At 53.3% G+C, this 15261-nt stretch overlaps 3 protein-coding genes across 3 annotated transcripts; 1 reads left to right on the top strand and 2 right to left on the bottom strand.

The window, feature by feature from the left end:
- Window positions 1–169: 169 nt before the first annotated feature.
- Window positions 170–1201, top strand: BDP81DRAFT_431975 (uncharacterized protein). Its single transcript, XM_060590726.1, has one exon. It carries the CDS (start codon window positions 241–243, stop codon window positions 763–765), a length of 525 nt encoding a protein of 174 aa, XP_060443378.1. The 5' UTR covers window positions 170–240; the 3' UTR covers window positions 766–1201.
- Window positions 1202–2607: 1406 nt separating this feature from the next.
- On the bottom strand, window positions 2608–3539 carry BDP81DRAFT_323751 (phosducin; the record flags this gene model as incomplete). Its single annotated transcript, XM_060584824.1, has 2 exons — window positions 2608–2856; window positions 2910–3539. The coding sequence occupies 2 exons, from the start codon at window positions 3537–3539 to the stop codon at window positions 2608–2610; spliced, it is 879 nt and encodes a 292-aa protein (XP_060443377.1).
- Window positions 3540–11102: 7563 nt separating this feature from the next.
- Window positions 11103–12473, bottom strand: BDP81DRAFT_451273 (guanine nucleotide-binding protein subunit beta; the record flags this gene model as incomplete). Its single annotated transcript, XM_060592608.1, has 5 exons — window positions 11103–11123; window positions 11183–11302; window positions 11363–11452; window positions 11523–12241; window positions 12344–12473. The coding sequence occupies 5 exons, from the start codon at window positions 12471–12473 to the stop codon at window positions 11103–11105; spliced, it is 1080 nt and encodes a 359-aa protein (XP_060443376.1).
- Window positions 12474–15261: the final 2788 nt, after the last annotated feature.

Genomic DNA, 15261 nt, shown 5'->3' with positions numbered 1-15261 from the left:
TGGCGTTCATTTCACCTTGAAGAGCCACATCTGACATTCGTAAACGGAGTATGCGTCACTCGCTCCGGGGCCTGGATAGCTTGCGTTCAAATGGAATGTCACTGGCAACTGCCCCCGCCCACTTTGATTGCAGCTCGTTACAGCAGATCCGCATCATTGTGCCTCTTATCGATAACAAACCGGGGGAAATCGGTGCCAGCTGCGACTTGCACCACGCACCGCGCACCGCTACAACCTGTCATGGTGGGGTTCCTACCGCTACCTTATCCACTCGCCCACCATCACCCCGCCTGGAACCTCCGCTCGTGGTGCCAACACCCGACTTGGGGCCTAGAGGTACCCTTAGCTCTAACCTCTACGGGCCTCGAGTGGCATCTCGACGGAGGAAGATCCGCTCACCTCCCAACATCACCTCTTAGCTTCGTTTCCGCTTGGATTAGGTCCTATTTGGGCTTCACTTTGGCCGAACGTCTTGACTACTCTTTCGCCGGGCATAGTTACTCGGTATCTTCGAGACCCATGACAGGTCGTTTTCATGGTTCTTGCGATGACACATCTTCCAGGCTGCCGCTTCAGGCGCAAAATCTTGAACCACTTCATCCACCCGTCACCCAGGCTGAAGCAAGGTACCAACTTAAACGTCCAAGTCGTCCAATGTGGAAAGCTCAAGTGACTTCGGCCCGCTTGCGGCATAAGAAAAAGGCCAAACAGGTTCGCCACGTACCACGACCCGACGCCTCACAACAAAATCCAATAATTGCGTGAGTAATCCAGTCACGGCTCGGCGGGGGAAGAAAGCTTCAACTTCGACCTTGGGTGTGCGAGGCCCGCATGTCTCCCGAATGTTTCACATTTTTGCCGTCTTTCTTATCTTCCCATCGAAGCTCAGCGGGGATGCTGCGACTAAGAATCCCATGTCTTAGCCGATGAAAAGGGTGTGTGGCTGCAATGCTATTTGAATGTGGCTCATGCGCGAGTACTGATAAGGGGCGGTGCAAATTCAATATCCGCTTCCTCGGCCCTCTGGACTAGCCAGGTATCATCTCTGATGTGAGTGTGAGAAGTCAAGGGGATTATAGATGTTATCACAGCCATTACACCATGGTAATTTCGAAGCCAAGGCACTTTGGACTAAAGTAGCCAGATTTTGCGATTGATATGAGAACTCAAAAATCACTATGCAAAGTATATATGCTCTCGAGTTCGTCGCCATCATGATCAACATCGTCCTACGGAAAGGGCAAGTCTTCCAACGCTCGCCGACTACTGTGACGGCTTGTTGCCAGCAGTCACCGAAACGAGAACGCCCATCGTGAGACTGATATACAAGTCCATCACTCAAGTCTGTCCATCGCCGTCACACCTGCATTTTAAGCCGTGGCTTGAAGGTTGCTGTATGAGAGTTTTTGCGCTTTACATGAGTACTCACTCAACCAGCGTAACATATGCGAGGAAAGACTGCTCCGGAGCCCGATAGATAAACGCGGGCACACCGCGTCTTGAGCCTGTATGCGTGCAAATACCAAGTTCATGGCAGCTAGGGCGACAAACAGGACGTATCAATTCACCCTGATAAATTGGTTTCAGGCCGACCAGCAACGCAAGGGACTTACACCCACACATACTTTAGACGCTCATACTTGTTGTATTCAATAGGCGCGGAAGAGAAAAGATCGATGTACAAAGAAAAAGGAAAGAAGAGGCTGGACTCGAAACCTGTGCAACCCGAAATACTCTTCACCTGAAGCAAAGAGCAAACGGGCTCTCGGAAAGCAAACCAGTAGTGCCAGTCAATCAGCCAGCTCCCTACCCCAGCCTCCCCTTCCCCGGGCCGGAACACGTTGCCGGAATTTTCGTTCCCCGGGCTCGTGGTTTCTGGTTCCTCCCGAAGGAGAAAATCCACCGAGGTCCTTGTCCTTGTTCTTGTCCACCCCTCTCCTCCAGCCCTAGGAGGCTGTCATCATGGTATCGGTGCCTTTCGTCGACGGCTTCCGTCCAGTATGGGCGACGGCTTTGACATTGAAGGGAAGCATGTGTATCTAGGGGTGGGACAAACGGAACCCTTAAAACGACGAATATGCAATGTAACCTCTCATTTTACCGACATCAATGAAATCACGAGCAGCACGTCCACATTATTTGTGTGAAATTGTTGAACAGAGTCCACGTGGACTTGATAATTCTACACGGAATCGGTAAAAGTTGGGAATCCAGCCTACAGTCCTTAGATGCCGTTGCTGCATGATGTTGCATTTTTATCTTCCCAAACCCACAGCCAATACGTTTCTTGCATGATAAACCGACATCTCGGGCATGAATCTCCCCTTCATCATTACAGAAACAAGAAAATCCCGAAGGAAAGACCAAGGGTCTATCAATGTCTTCCCCCAAGGTGACGAGAATACTCCAGAGAAAACTCCGCTCCACAAACCAAAAAGTCCGGGCGAGAGAGGAGGCAACTAAATGCGCAATGAAAATGGTGTAAAACAAAACATAAGGGAACCGTTATGCTCGCGGAATGGAACGCGCTGCAAAATGGGGGTATCGTAACAGAGGAGATGAGGTTGTTTTTGCGTTTGATGAGTGCTGTTTGTGACCGTGTTTGTATCATAGAATGTCGTGCTTCTGGAAAAGCCGTGCCAACGTGTCGGTACCAAACATCTCGTCATCGGGAATCATCTCAATGATGCCTGTGAGGTTGGCGATCATGTCACCCTGGTTGCGGTACGCCAAAATTGCAGGCACGGCGGCATTGTCGAACTCAATGTCAAGGTAGTGTACCTTGACAAAGTGTATTGTTGAGTGCTGCGAAACAAGAGGCATCATGGCATGCTCTATTGTCGCAGAAACGTCACACTGGAAGTCTCGTTAGTACACAGAACTGGGAACAACAGACCAATGGGACTCACCTCTGGGTCATAGACGAAAACGACAACAACAGTGTCCCGCGCAACCTTCTCAATAGCATCAAGGTAGCCCAAGGCGTCCACCTCATCCAGACGTCCGTAAATTCGCACACTAGGACTTGTTCTCCGGTTCCGGATGACCTTGTTAGAGTCGCTCTCGAGTTCTCTCCGGCGGCTCTCGCGCCATTGCTGCATGAAGCTGTCGTCAGAGTCGCTGCCGTTGCCCTCGTCCGTCTCGCTTTCGCTCTTGTGTGATGGCGGCGGCTGCGAGCTGATGTTGTCGAGGCCGAAGATGGAGCGCCTCACTGTGGTGCGCGCGCGGCTCATGAAGGAAGTCTTGCGAGCGTTCTCGTAGTTGCGGGCATCGGCGATGACGCCCTTGACACCAGTGGTACGACCTGCATCGAAGCTAGCTGGGGGCAGCTTCAGGTTGGAGCCGGTCTGACCAAGAGATGGCATACGCATGGCGGCGTCGATCTGGGAGTTGCGATATCTCTCTTCCTCGTCGAGGTCAAGGCTGTCTTGTTCGCGACGGTCGTGATCTCGGTCTTCGGGGTGTACTTTGCTGTCGTCACGGGAGTTTGCTGCTAGCAGAGCGTTGAATTCTTCCTGGGCTGGGGTAGGGTTCGACATCGTCAACGTCGTGTGGCGCGGCCGAGGAGGGGGAGCTTGGTTTATGTATAGGACAATGGGCGGAGGAGCGGGTGGGCGTGTGGTCAGAGGGAGGAGGTTGCTGTCCGGGGGTGTTGTCCGGGGGTGTTGTCCGGGGGTGTTGTCAAGAAGGAGTAAACAAGCAGGTTGTGAAGAGTTGGCAATCGTGCGACGTTGAGCTTGGAAGGGTCTGCCCGGTTGTTCTGTCAGGGCGTCTAGTCGAGCAAGCAAAAGTGACTTGTTCAGACAAGGACAGGATGGGTAGCGCAATTGGTGGTGGAAGAGGCTGGAGAGGAGAGGACGGACGGACGGTGGGAGGCGAAGCAGAGATGACTGGGAGTTGGATCGGAAGGATGGAGGCCCTTCGATGGATTTTCTCGAAGCAGTGGAGTCGTAGCCAGGGGTCAACCCTTGCGTGGACCACGATGCGGTGAAAGCCGGGCCCCAGTGGTGCAGTGGATAGTGAAGAGTCAACAGACTGGCGCGATGCGTGAGTGGTGCGGGATGTGCGCAAAAGGGCAAAAGGGGGGCTCGAGGGTCGAGGATCGAGGGTCGACGTGGAAGCCCCTGGGGTGCGTCAGGCTGTTTCAGAAGCGGCGGAGGCGCGTGGTTGCGAACAGGGGAGACTGGACGGCAAAGTGTGGATGAATGGTGCGGAGTAGAGGCCTTGAGAGGTATGTATTCGTGGGTTGTGTGGTTGTTCGGGGGTATTGGGGGTTAGTGACGGGTCCAGGTGAGATCTGGTTGCGGTAAGAGGTATGTAGTCCGCGATGTTAAGACGAGGATGCGGGAGTTGATGATCGTTTGCGGGCGCAAAGACGCTGGAACGCTTGCACGGCAAGACCGGACAATTTCATTCCAGCCTTGCAACTTGATTGAGCTGCCCACCCCCGTCCAGGCCCCGGTTCCCGATGTCGATGAATTTGGGCGAGTCAACTTGCAAGGACACGAATGCCGAACTGGGACGTGCAGATGACGGAACGAGAGGCCAGCCACGATGGTGTCGGCACGCATTGAGGATACCGGCGACGTGGAGGGAAGGGGCAGAAAAGAAAAGCGGGGCCTTCTACAAAGTACGGAGTATTCGTACCTTACAAAGTATCCGTACTTTGCAGTAACACAGTAAATTGTGTGGAGGCAGGTGCCAGGCAATGGTAGCCAGGGCAGGGAAAGAAGGGAGGCGGCTGTGAAAGAAAACTGCAACTGCAACCTGACTGGAAATCAAATGCAAGTGCCAAATGCAACTGCATCTGCAACTGCAATGTACCAGTTTGTAATGTATCTTCCTGTCTGTCTGGCGTCTGCATATTCCTTCCGATAAAGTTATGGAAGAATGCAAAGTTGGGCAAATTACCACCATTTCCTTTACCGCAGACCAACGGCCAACGCGCAAACCTTCCGTACCTAGGCTGCAGCCCAAATAAATCTTTGCCAAAGTTCCGCCGTCTCAAACTAACCCTCATCCAGGCTACCTTTCTTACCTTACCCCAAGGTACGGACCTGTTACCTTGCGATGGCAAGAGCTTGGTCGAAAAAGGGGCCGGTTCGATCAGACTACCTATCTATTACTGCGTCCACAGTAACGGTACTCTTACGGAGCAGAGCAGAGAAAGGGTGAAGAACCGCAACATCCGTTCCTCAGCACCACACCCTCTTGCTTTTCCTCTGCCCGCGTGGCTTTGCTGGGATCATGGTGCTTGTCAGGACCATTCGACCCATCTCTGCCCATTTTCTCTCCTTTTTGCATCGTCGTCACTCCACGCTGGTCCAATCAATGCCAACCAGAGCGAGGTGGGGGGCAATTCGGGACCTTGCAGATAGGATGCACGCTGCAGGTCGATGTGTTGGCTGAGCCGCTTTCTACTATAATACAGAGTATTCTTTCTTTATTTGTTATTCCTACACGAAAATCCCCCGTCGGCCCGTTGGAGACATCACGCAGTTGACCTTTAGCTCCGACTCTCGAGCAATGGACGGGCCGGTCACGAGGAATGGCGCCGAAGCCACGCCAAGACTTCCAAAGTTGGCGAGCGTGATGAAGAAACAAACACCGCTATTTCTCGTGTTAGGCCGTCTGTGGGTTGACGAGTAGACCCAAATTTGGCTCACCACGTACAATGTACCAACCGCGATTGGGAAGACGTCTCGAAACTGACTTTTCTCCAGTGCTCTTGAGTTGGCGAGTGCCTCGTATTACCTCGTACATTCTTCTACAAGTCCTCCAACGGTTGCCTCAACTTCCATACACAGTAGGAGTATCCGTATGGGCCATCGGCTTTCGCTTCCTCGGGTTCCTCGAAACCGTCTCTTTCGCTTTCCTTTCCAAATTACACCTTACTCGAGGCGCTCCAATTTGCAACTACGCCTGTGCTCGCATTTCTAACCCTCCTGCCTCAGACATTATGTCTCATTTCGGCTAGTACGAGTCGTTGCGCCTTACCAGGCCAGTGCGGGAGGACCCTGCATCGGAGATGGTGCTGCAACTGGCAATTATTTGTGTAGAGAAGGAGATTGATACCGCTGGGCAGCGACGTTCCTTGCTTTGGTGCCTATTCGTGAGTGTCTCGCATCAAGACACAATGTCTCACGCCCAACTTCTTCACCACATCTCCAAGCCCCAGACTCTATCCGTAGTCGGTCCAGCCGAACCGCAAACCCGCCATCAAAGCCTGAGAGATAATGGCAATTCGCGACGCGTCGCTGGGAGATATGCGGGTAGTCTCAGCAGAATACCAGATCGAGCTACTCTATTACCTTCACACTGCACAATGATCCACGGCAACCTCTCCATGGGAGTGCAATGATACACGCACATCTCCTTTGGCAGCCGAAGCAAACTTGGACTGCCTGAGACCGTAAGAATCTACCTCGCCCGAGGAAGATGCCTTGCTGACCCAGTAATAGATCACGACGCCATCATCCCACTGCACGATGGCATTATCCACCTTTCATCATCCCGTTTGCCAAAACAGAAGGACCCCGAAACAGGGCACAGCAGTCTCACCATCAGCTCCAGAGATCTCTAACAACGACATGTGCTTATCGTCATATTTTGCCCAGTTTGATCGTCCGAAAGTCACCGTTTGCCTTCGTTCCCTGGTCTGGTTAGATCTTTGGTCGAGACTTGGCCACGGCGTCGTGTGACCGCACTTGTCGGTGCTCCCCAGTCAATGCGGATGGAGGCTTGAGAGGAGCGGAGTCTTTGTCCACTGCACATCATCGACTTGTCAATGGGGCATCTCTCATTGTTCTCGGATCGGCAGATTGGCTGATTCATCTCGACTTGAGCTTACGGACTAGCCATCATCCATGGTTCTCGGTGGTCATAGATGGTGTCGTCTGTATACTTTGCTATCCTCCTGGGATGTTCGGTTCCCAGCACTACCATTACCAACGGCATGGCAACTCAAGTAATCATGACCGTTGACTAGTCCGCGGTTGGCCACGTTCATTCTCAAGCAACAACTATGGGTCTTCATCCCACGCGTTGCATGGCTTTCCAAACTCGCATGAAGAGGCCTCACGATGTGTCCAAACATGAGTCACCTTCTCCGCCCCGGATACGCCGTTTCATGCCTCACGACAGACGTTTTGTGGACACGATGTCGCGCGTGGTCAACCCAGGACCACGGCTCCCGATGCTGCTCGTGCATTGCTGACTTATCATCCGATTCCATCTTCAAGACTCCAGCCACCTAACCACTTCGGAACACGACTCAGTGACGGCAGCGAACTCCGCAAGTCAAACTTTCTAGCGTACCATTCGTCGTTGACAGCAAATACTGGCGGAAATATATTCAAAACAATTCCCGAGAGCGATGTCACTCGTCACAAGACTTGACAGGGGATATGTGCATTCCAACGAGATGCATATGCGTTCTGTATCTACCCGCGGGTTTCATGACTCTGTTTCACGGAATAGACCTGCGTTCAACGGTTGAAACAAACCCTCCATAAGCAGTAAGGATCATGAAACGAAGCATCCAGAATTGTGGTCAAGGAGACTCCTTGTCCAGGTTTCGTCTATCTCAGTCCATTGTCACTGATCAACATTGTTGGCAGTGCGAAATTTGAAGCCAGGGTTCTCACAGCAAGTAGAACATTCTTCATACTGTTGATACGAGGAGCGAAGCGTCTTGCAGCTGGCACATTCACGCTTGGTTTTGTTCGCTGACTCTCAAACTCCAAACTTGGCTTCTGCGCCTCGACACGCCGCCGGCTGCACATCCTCTAGTCGTTATCCGATCGCAATGGCCTGACATCTGCATATCCTCTGATCACAAGAAGGGGGAAGAAGCCGAGGAGTGAACGTTGACCGTATCAGATTCCGCCAGCGAGTCGTAGAATTCTGTCAAACACGTTGCCTCCTCCTCCTCCTCCTCCGACACTCATGCAGTATGCATCCCACCGGGTCAAAGGAATATCGACCAAGACGGAGAAAGGTATCATCCAAGACGCCAGTGCGGTTCGACGGTGACCACTACATACACAGTTGGCATCGAAGCATTCCATCTACCCATGCCTCGTGGCTACCAGGATCTCTGCATCCACAAGCGCATCGAGTTTTCCAAGTATAACTCAAAACATAGGGCGTCAGCCACCAAATCTTTTTTCCTTTCCCTTCTCTTCCTCCCTTTCCCGGGCCTGTCCCTAGCTGCTTTTTCCCTAACTCCTTTTGCAATAGTCGGGAGCCGCGTCGGATTGTAGCCAAAACGATCTACAACGCCCGCGGCCGGACATCTTCGGCCCATCGTCGTGGTAGATTTCCTACCGCGTGCTTTTGTATTTTTGGGCGTTTCTCCTGCGAACCTCATCGTCTGTGCTGAGAACGATCTTGTTTCCAAGGTTCCAAAGCCCATCGCAAAAACTTCGAGAAGCTCTTTGCTTCGACGCCACATGTATAGAAGGCAGCTCATAGCCTTCCTCCTTCTCCCCCACAAGCACCACCGAACCACTGGTTCCATCCTCCATCTGACAGCCACCAAATTTCCCACCACATCTCGGCACGAACTCCCGCTCTCGTGTAAAGAAGGTCAAAACCCAATGTGGAAAGCTGACTCGAACAATCTCATCGTCTCATCTGAGAACCTCTTTCCATCTTTTCACCCCATTCGTCAACAGAAAGCCAGGCAAACCCTTAGGGAAGCAAAACCAGTGAGAGCGATTGGGTTATCGTACCGTACGGCAAAGCGGCAGAGCCAAACTCCGAGTGGCCTGTTCTTCACGTGGTCAAAGTGGCTTCACGTGGCAATGGAATGGGGGAGGGTCATCAACAGACGAACCTCACGCCATGGCCCGTCCGCCCTCCTTTCTCTCCTCCCCTCCATCTTAACAACTCAAAACGTTGTGTCAGGGGGCAAAAGGTTCAGTAATCGTACTGATTATACTGCGTCGCGGCTCCCACATGCAAGCCTTTCCTACTACCCTACTGCGCAAGAGCGTTGTCCTTCAGCGTTTCGTCAGCTTCCGAGAAGGCCCCGCTATCGCCAGAACGGAGTGCCGGTGCTTACGGGTTTCCGGTTCCCACTTCTTGCCGCTTCCGTGGGTCACACCGGCGCTCCTCCCACGACTGACTTCACTAGTGGGTGGGCGCTGTGAGATGCTCCGACCAAAGACCGCACGGCGATTGTTCGGCCCTCGTGTTGCTGTCTTTTTCCATTTCCTAAAGACACGGCTCGCCGCCGGCTTTTTCGATATGGTCGGTTCTCTCTTGAGGCTCTCTTTCATTGCAGGACCCACGTCGGATCTACGCTGCTTGATGACCTCTAATCACCAAACCCCTTTCGGTCTCTGTTCCCTTCTCCGTCGTCCTAGACAAATTCCCAAGTGCCTCATCTCTCAGCAACTCAGACGTCATCTTCCAGGCGGGCGTATCGACGTCGGAACTTCCGAGAACGCTGATTCGGAATCCGTCCCATGTTTCGTGCGAAAGCCAACACCCAAAATGCCGCTTATCATTCGTTGTCCATTTGCCCATTTGGCCGTGATGAAAGCTTGATTTTCTTGCCGTCTGCCGTGCGGTTGTTAATTGGCCGTCGTGGCTATCTCGTAGTGCTTCGGCGTGGAGCTAAACACTGCCTTCGTCCTGTACCGTTATCGGCGATACAAATTCGAGTATATCCAATTCATCAATGCGCTTTGGCCATCTTGCTGTGGTTTGCGAACTTGGTCCGTTACTGCTGGCGGAGCCATTCTCAGATATCCAAAATCACCTTACCTAATTGTATACAGGCGTAGATTCGATTCAGTATAATTAACACATGCAGATTAGTCACTTTCCAAGGCAATCGGCACTTGAACAGAGGATGAACGAGCATTGAGCGCGAGCTATAGTACAGGCAACAAGTAGGTATAGGAGGAAAGGAAGGCTTCAGGCAGGCGGCCACGCAAGGAAGAAAAAACACATCTTCGTCACTTCCACCCACGCCCATGCACACATGTCTTCGTTCTGTAGGTGGCTTCTGTCGCACCCTGTTTCCCCGTTGGGCTTCAACCCAAACCCTCCCCCGTGTCATCCAAACAAACACAAACCTCCCGGGGAAACTAGGGTTCGACCACTGTTGCCGTACGACATCAACTCGCTTCCCCCTTTGTATACGGAAATGACAACTCGCCGCCATAAACAAACCGACCTCCTTGTCGACTAGCCCTGCTTCTTCCCGCCTTCCTACGAGGCAATCCGTTTTCGTCTCTACTATACTTCGGCTTCGCGTCGCCTCGGACGACATGGCGGGGACATGCGGCGCTTTCATCTACCGGACCGACGCCCACGGGTGGAATCGAGGAAATAAGGAAATGCGGGATCGAATGATGCGGCGCGTGTTTTTTTTTTCGACGGACAAAAAAGCGACGAGGGGATTATCGGACGACGGAAAAACTCTTTTCGATGGTATAGAAAACTCCTTGCTGCGAATTACAGCACTTTCCCCTCTCGAGCCGCGAGAGTTCGGTCGGTGTCGGAATCGTGTGCTTTGCTTGTCTATGCGTTTGTAGGGTTGGATTTCGTTGGGGTATCAAAATGCCTCGATTCCGTTCCCTCCTTGGCGGTCCTGTCGTATCCGGATCCGGTAGCAGACGTTGCAGGAGATGTGAAGCAGACATGACTCGGGAAAGGCCACATGTGGAAAAACCACCAATGTGTTACAAACCGCCCGATCTAACCAGGTGCTAGAATGAGGCCCAAAAAAAAAAAAGAGAACTATGGTGCAAAAGAATCGTTTTGACGATGAGGATGATTGGTGGTGGCTGGCGTGACAAGAGAGAAAAAAGGGGACCCTGTTTAGTTCCTACAGCCGCCCATGCCGGCGAAAGGGCGGCTCCAGCTGGAGTGGTAGACGATGAGAAAAGCGAGCTTTGGTATGAGCAGGTATGTCGTGACTTCGTCCTGTGTGTGCCAGTACTCGCGGATTAGAAAAGGGCAGCACCAGGGTTTCGAAAATTAAGTTGGCCAAATAACCACTCGACAGAAGATTAAAATGGTTTCGCGCGTACTGGAACCAGTATATCCAGACAGGACTTCGTCGTTATCGGGGTCGGGGTGGTGGTTTAGTATGCCCAGATTTTCAGCTATTGCCATCAGTTAGTACGGGGACGTTCAGGAATCTCGGGTGGAGGAATTTGCGTACAAGTGAATCCCATGATCCTGTGCACAAGCTGATGCCGTCGTTGCTAACGCCCAAGCAGCTAACTCTGTTCTCGTGGCCGACGAGAGAGCCGACCTTTTCTCCACGGGTCACATCCCAGACCTAGGCGAAGAGTTGGGAATCAGTTCATCTCCCGTAAGGCTTTCGATATCTCAAACATACCTTGCATTCAAAGTCATCGTAGCCAGCGAACAATAAGCGTCCAGAGACCGAGGTCGCTACGGAGGTGATGCCGCAGAGAATAGATTCCGACTGAATCACAGAGCAAGTTAGCAATCGGCACTCCAATGGTTTCTCACAAAGTCCGCGCGGATCCACTTACGCCATAGAGGTTCAATTCGCGGTCGGCACGAATATCAAAGAGGCGGCAGGTCGCGTCATCGGAGCCGGTAACGAAGGAGTGGCCATCGGGGAAGAATTGGATGGCGTTGATGTCGGACTCGTGGCCGGCAAATGTCTGGACGGCCTTTCCGGCTCGGATATCCCACAGCTTGGCGAAAGCGTCGCAGGCACCTGAAATGAATGTGTTGGAGTTGGTTGGGTTAAGGCTGATGCTCATCACATCGCCCAAGTGGTCGGCAAACTCGATAACCTTTTGGCCCGTCTCGATATCCCACTTCATACACGTCATGTCACCTGAAGAGGTAAGGATGCTGCGGTCATTGATGAAGCGACAGCATGAAAGATAACCGGCATGGCCAGACAACTCCCTCGCGACACGGGTGGGGCCCTCTCTCTGCTGGTTAAGGTTGTAAATGGAGCAAATGTTGTCGAGGCCACCGCAAGCGACGTAGTTACCGCTGGGGGCGTAGGCACAGGTCATGACCCAGGATGATCTGAGGGGAATGGCGTGGACCTTATTCGTCGTGTAGGCATCCCAAATGATGAGCTTTCCATCTTGCGAGGCGGAGACGAGATGTCTTCTGTCGGTGGACCAATGCATGGCGTAAATCTTGGCCAAATGACCCTTGAGCGTGCGCTTAGCCTTCATCAGCTGGTTCTTTGGGATCGGCTCGTGGGCCTGCTGGGCGACGGTGCGGACTGTTGATGAAAGACATGTGTGGTTAGCGTGACGAGCGGTCGGGGCGTTCAATTGAGAGAGGCGATGGCAGTCGGTGATGAATTGAGGATGGAAAAACTCACGAGTGGTATCGGCGAGCTCATCCTTCTTCCGCTTGATCCTGTCCTTGAGTGTCTCAGCCTCGCGTCGCGCCTGCTGGATGCGCGCCTGCATCGCCTCGGGCGACACATCGTTTTGGCCTTGAGAGTTCATCGTCGTGGACCGTCGTGTCGGCCTCGATCAATGGGATTGCGGAGCGAAAGAGACGGCAACTGATGAGAAGAGGCGGCAGCGATAGAAACGGCGATGATGGGGGTGGTGGTGGTGGTGGAAGCGGACGAGGAGGTCGGATCGGGAGGAGGTGGTCGTCGGTCGTTGGATGAGGGTTGAGGGTTGGAATTGAAATTGAGCGGGAGTCGGTGGAGAGGGAGGAAAGAGAGGTGTGGTGGTTGTCCAGTTCCAGATGGAAGGGGAATGCAAGCTCCAGGGGGGGTTGCTTTGCGCGGACCAGTAAAACAGCAGGGTGGAAAGGAAATGATGGTCGGCCTGGGGGGGTGGTTGAATTATTAGAGAGGAAGCGCAGGTACCTGCCGTCACTGCGATTCGTCGGTCTGTTTAGCGGTACCTGCTGGGGGGAGGGGCCACTGGGGGGGGGGAGGTCTTATGCAGAAAACCCAGTAGTCGGGTGGACAGGGCAGGGCAGGAGCAAGGAGCGAGGTAGGAGCCGGAGCAGGAAGCAGCAGGAGTAGCAGAAGCAAGAGCAGGAACGGGCAGGAACAGGAACAGGAACAGGAGAGAGATGGGCGGGTGCGGGTAGAGGAAGAGGCAAGGTATGGAGCACAAAATGTTTAAGTGGATTGGGATGGCTGGCTGGCAGTGGACGGAGGGAAGAGATGGGAGAGAAAAAAAGAGGAGAGGACTGGACGGGGAACAGGACGAGAAGGGACTGGTGACTGGACGGAGGGGGGCACTTGGGGGGAAGAGGAGCCTGGGAGGGGGCAAACACTGAAGGGGAACGAGAGGAGGAGGACCAAGGGCCGGGGCCGTCGCCGTGTAGAGCGAGGTGAAGTGGGTCCTTCTTCTTTTGCCTCTCTTTTTTTCTTCCTCTCTCCCGTCCCAATGCTCTCTCTCTTTCTCTCCAGATTCCAGGTGTTTGTTTCTCTCACTCACTCACTCACTCACACTCTCTGTTGTTCGGTCTGCTTTTCAATTCCACTGTCCGTACAAAGTATCCACGTACGCTACAGCTTCTGCTATTCTTGCTGATCCTCCGTGCCGCTGCACGTCTTCTCTGCTGCGCTGCTGCTGCCGCGGAACCTAGGGCCTGAACCTGGACCAAGCTGGGATTCGGGGCTTGAGGTGGCCAGGGGTATTTCGTATGTGCAGGTTACTAGGGACAATGAAAAGTGGTCGCCGTCTGGTGGGGGCCTTGGACAGTGAATCGGTCGACCCTCAAGCTTGAAGCAGGTACAAAGCAAGAGGCAGTATGGGAGGCTTCTGGCCGCCTGGGAGGCCTACTAGTTGGAAGTACCGGAAGCTAAGTCCTTGCATCGAGGTCAGATGAAGTTGCCGCAGTCTGCATATCCGTAGACCACATTCAAGACAAGAGAAGTCATATGAGATACGGAGTACAGTGCAGAGAGAATCGACAAGTCAAAGTGCGGATAGTACCTAGGCCAAAGGACCAATGATGGCTGATGAGTATTCACACTCTGCGCTCGGCCACAAAAGATGCCGACGGTAATTACTTCCCGGGCAGAAAAGCGTACGAAATGAGGGCGCGACGGGAGCATAACGGGAGCGAGCAAAGGTCAAGGTGGCGCTGGCCTGAACCACCTCCAGGGTCAAGGTAAACCAAACTCGCCAGAGCAGAGGCAGAGCCGCCCAAGACAGCGACACTGATACCTCAGCGAGTCCAAAGAGAAGCTGGTGATATGTATAGGTGTTCCCAATGGGAATTGAGACTGTACGAATACACCGAGACGGGCAAGAACCCGCCACGGCAGATGGTGGCAGTACGGTCCCAGTCCTTTGTCCCGAAAATGTGACAAGAACATGGCCAAGGTACGGCACGAAGACCGGGGACACAACGCAAAAAGGGGCGTGAGGGCCGCTGGTGGACTTACGCAGTAGCACGACCTACTCATAGGTGAGAGGGTAGATAGTATCAATACTCTGAAAGACGCGAGAATTTGGACCAGTCTCGCCAGTCTCGAAAAGTCGTCTTTGTCCTTTATTTCCTTCTCGCCTTCTTGGTTCAAATCTTCTCCGAGAGGGTCGGGATTGTCAAGCTTATCGTAATGGTGTACCTAATCGTCCAGAGACAGCTGTCACTGGGAAACGAGCCACCAGGCAGACTGGGCCGAATTGGGTTGGGCTGGTCTGGTCTGGCGGCGGCGGTATTGCATTGAGCTCTGAAAGAAGAAGAAAGTGAGCCGAATCGGACTTTTATCGGCCGGGTGAGTCTCGTGGTCCGTTACAATGGCAGAAGCGGCCACCAACACCGTCCACAGGGTCGGCAGAGAAGAACAGACAAGCAAGCAGGCAACCAGGGTTCCCCGTAACGCAAGGCAATGTGGTAGGCCCGACTGGAGCGCGAATAGAGTGAAAGTGACAGCCGCAGGCAGTTAGATCGGGTCGTGTACGGTACACAATAGCCGTAGGGGACCAAGGTACTCTGAGCTTGTAAAGGTTGTGGCTGACGTGCTACTGAAGGGCGATATTCCGACAACCTAGTCGAGTTAGGCCGGAGAAGCGCGCGGCGGAAGAGCTGGCAGGCCGCAGAAAGAGTTTGCGGAGTAGTGTAAAGATATCCGGGAAATGGTCGGGAAACAGAATGGTGAGTAGAATCGGCCGGTGAGCAGATAAGTACTCGGTCGACAATTCCTGGTGAGTTCGGCGCAGGGCACCGAGAGCACCTATACCTAGGCCAGGTACCGGAAATGCAGCGATGAAGGGCGTAGCGGGAAGACAGGATGGATCGGTGGGGACGGCTCGCGGG

The sequence above is a fragment of the Colletotrichum phormii genome, assembly GCF_030913505.1.
Source record: "Colletotrichum phormii strain CBS 102054 chromosome Unknown BDP81scaffold_14, whole genome shotgun sequence".
NCBI lineage: Eukaryota > Fungi > Ascomycota > Sordariomycetes > Glomerellales > Glomerellaceae > Colletotrichum > Colletotrichum phormii.
The sequence above is the reverse complement of the archived record's forward strand: the minus strand, read 5'-3'. Positions and strand labels throughout refer to the sequence as shown.

Bases quoted from the DNA above. Each gene is read 5' to 3' on its own strand.
- BDP81DRAFT_431975 (XM_060590726.1), top strand. From the start codon at position 241: ATGGTGGGGTTCCTACCGCTACCTTATCCACTCGCCCACCATCACCCC.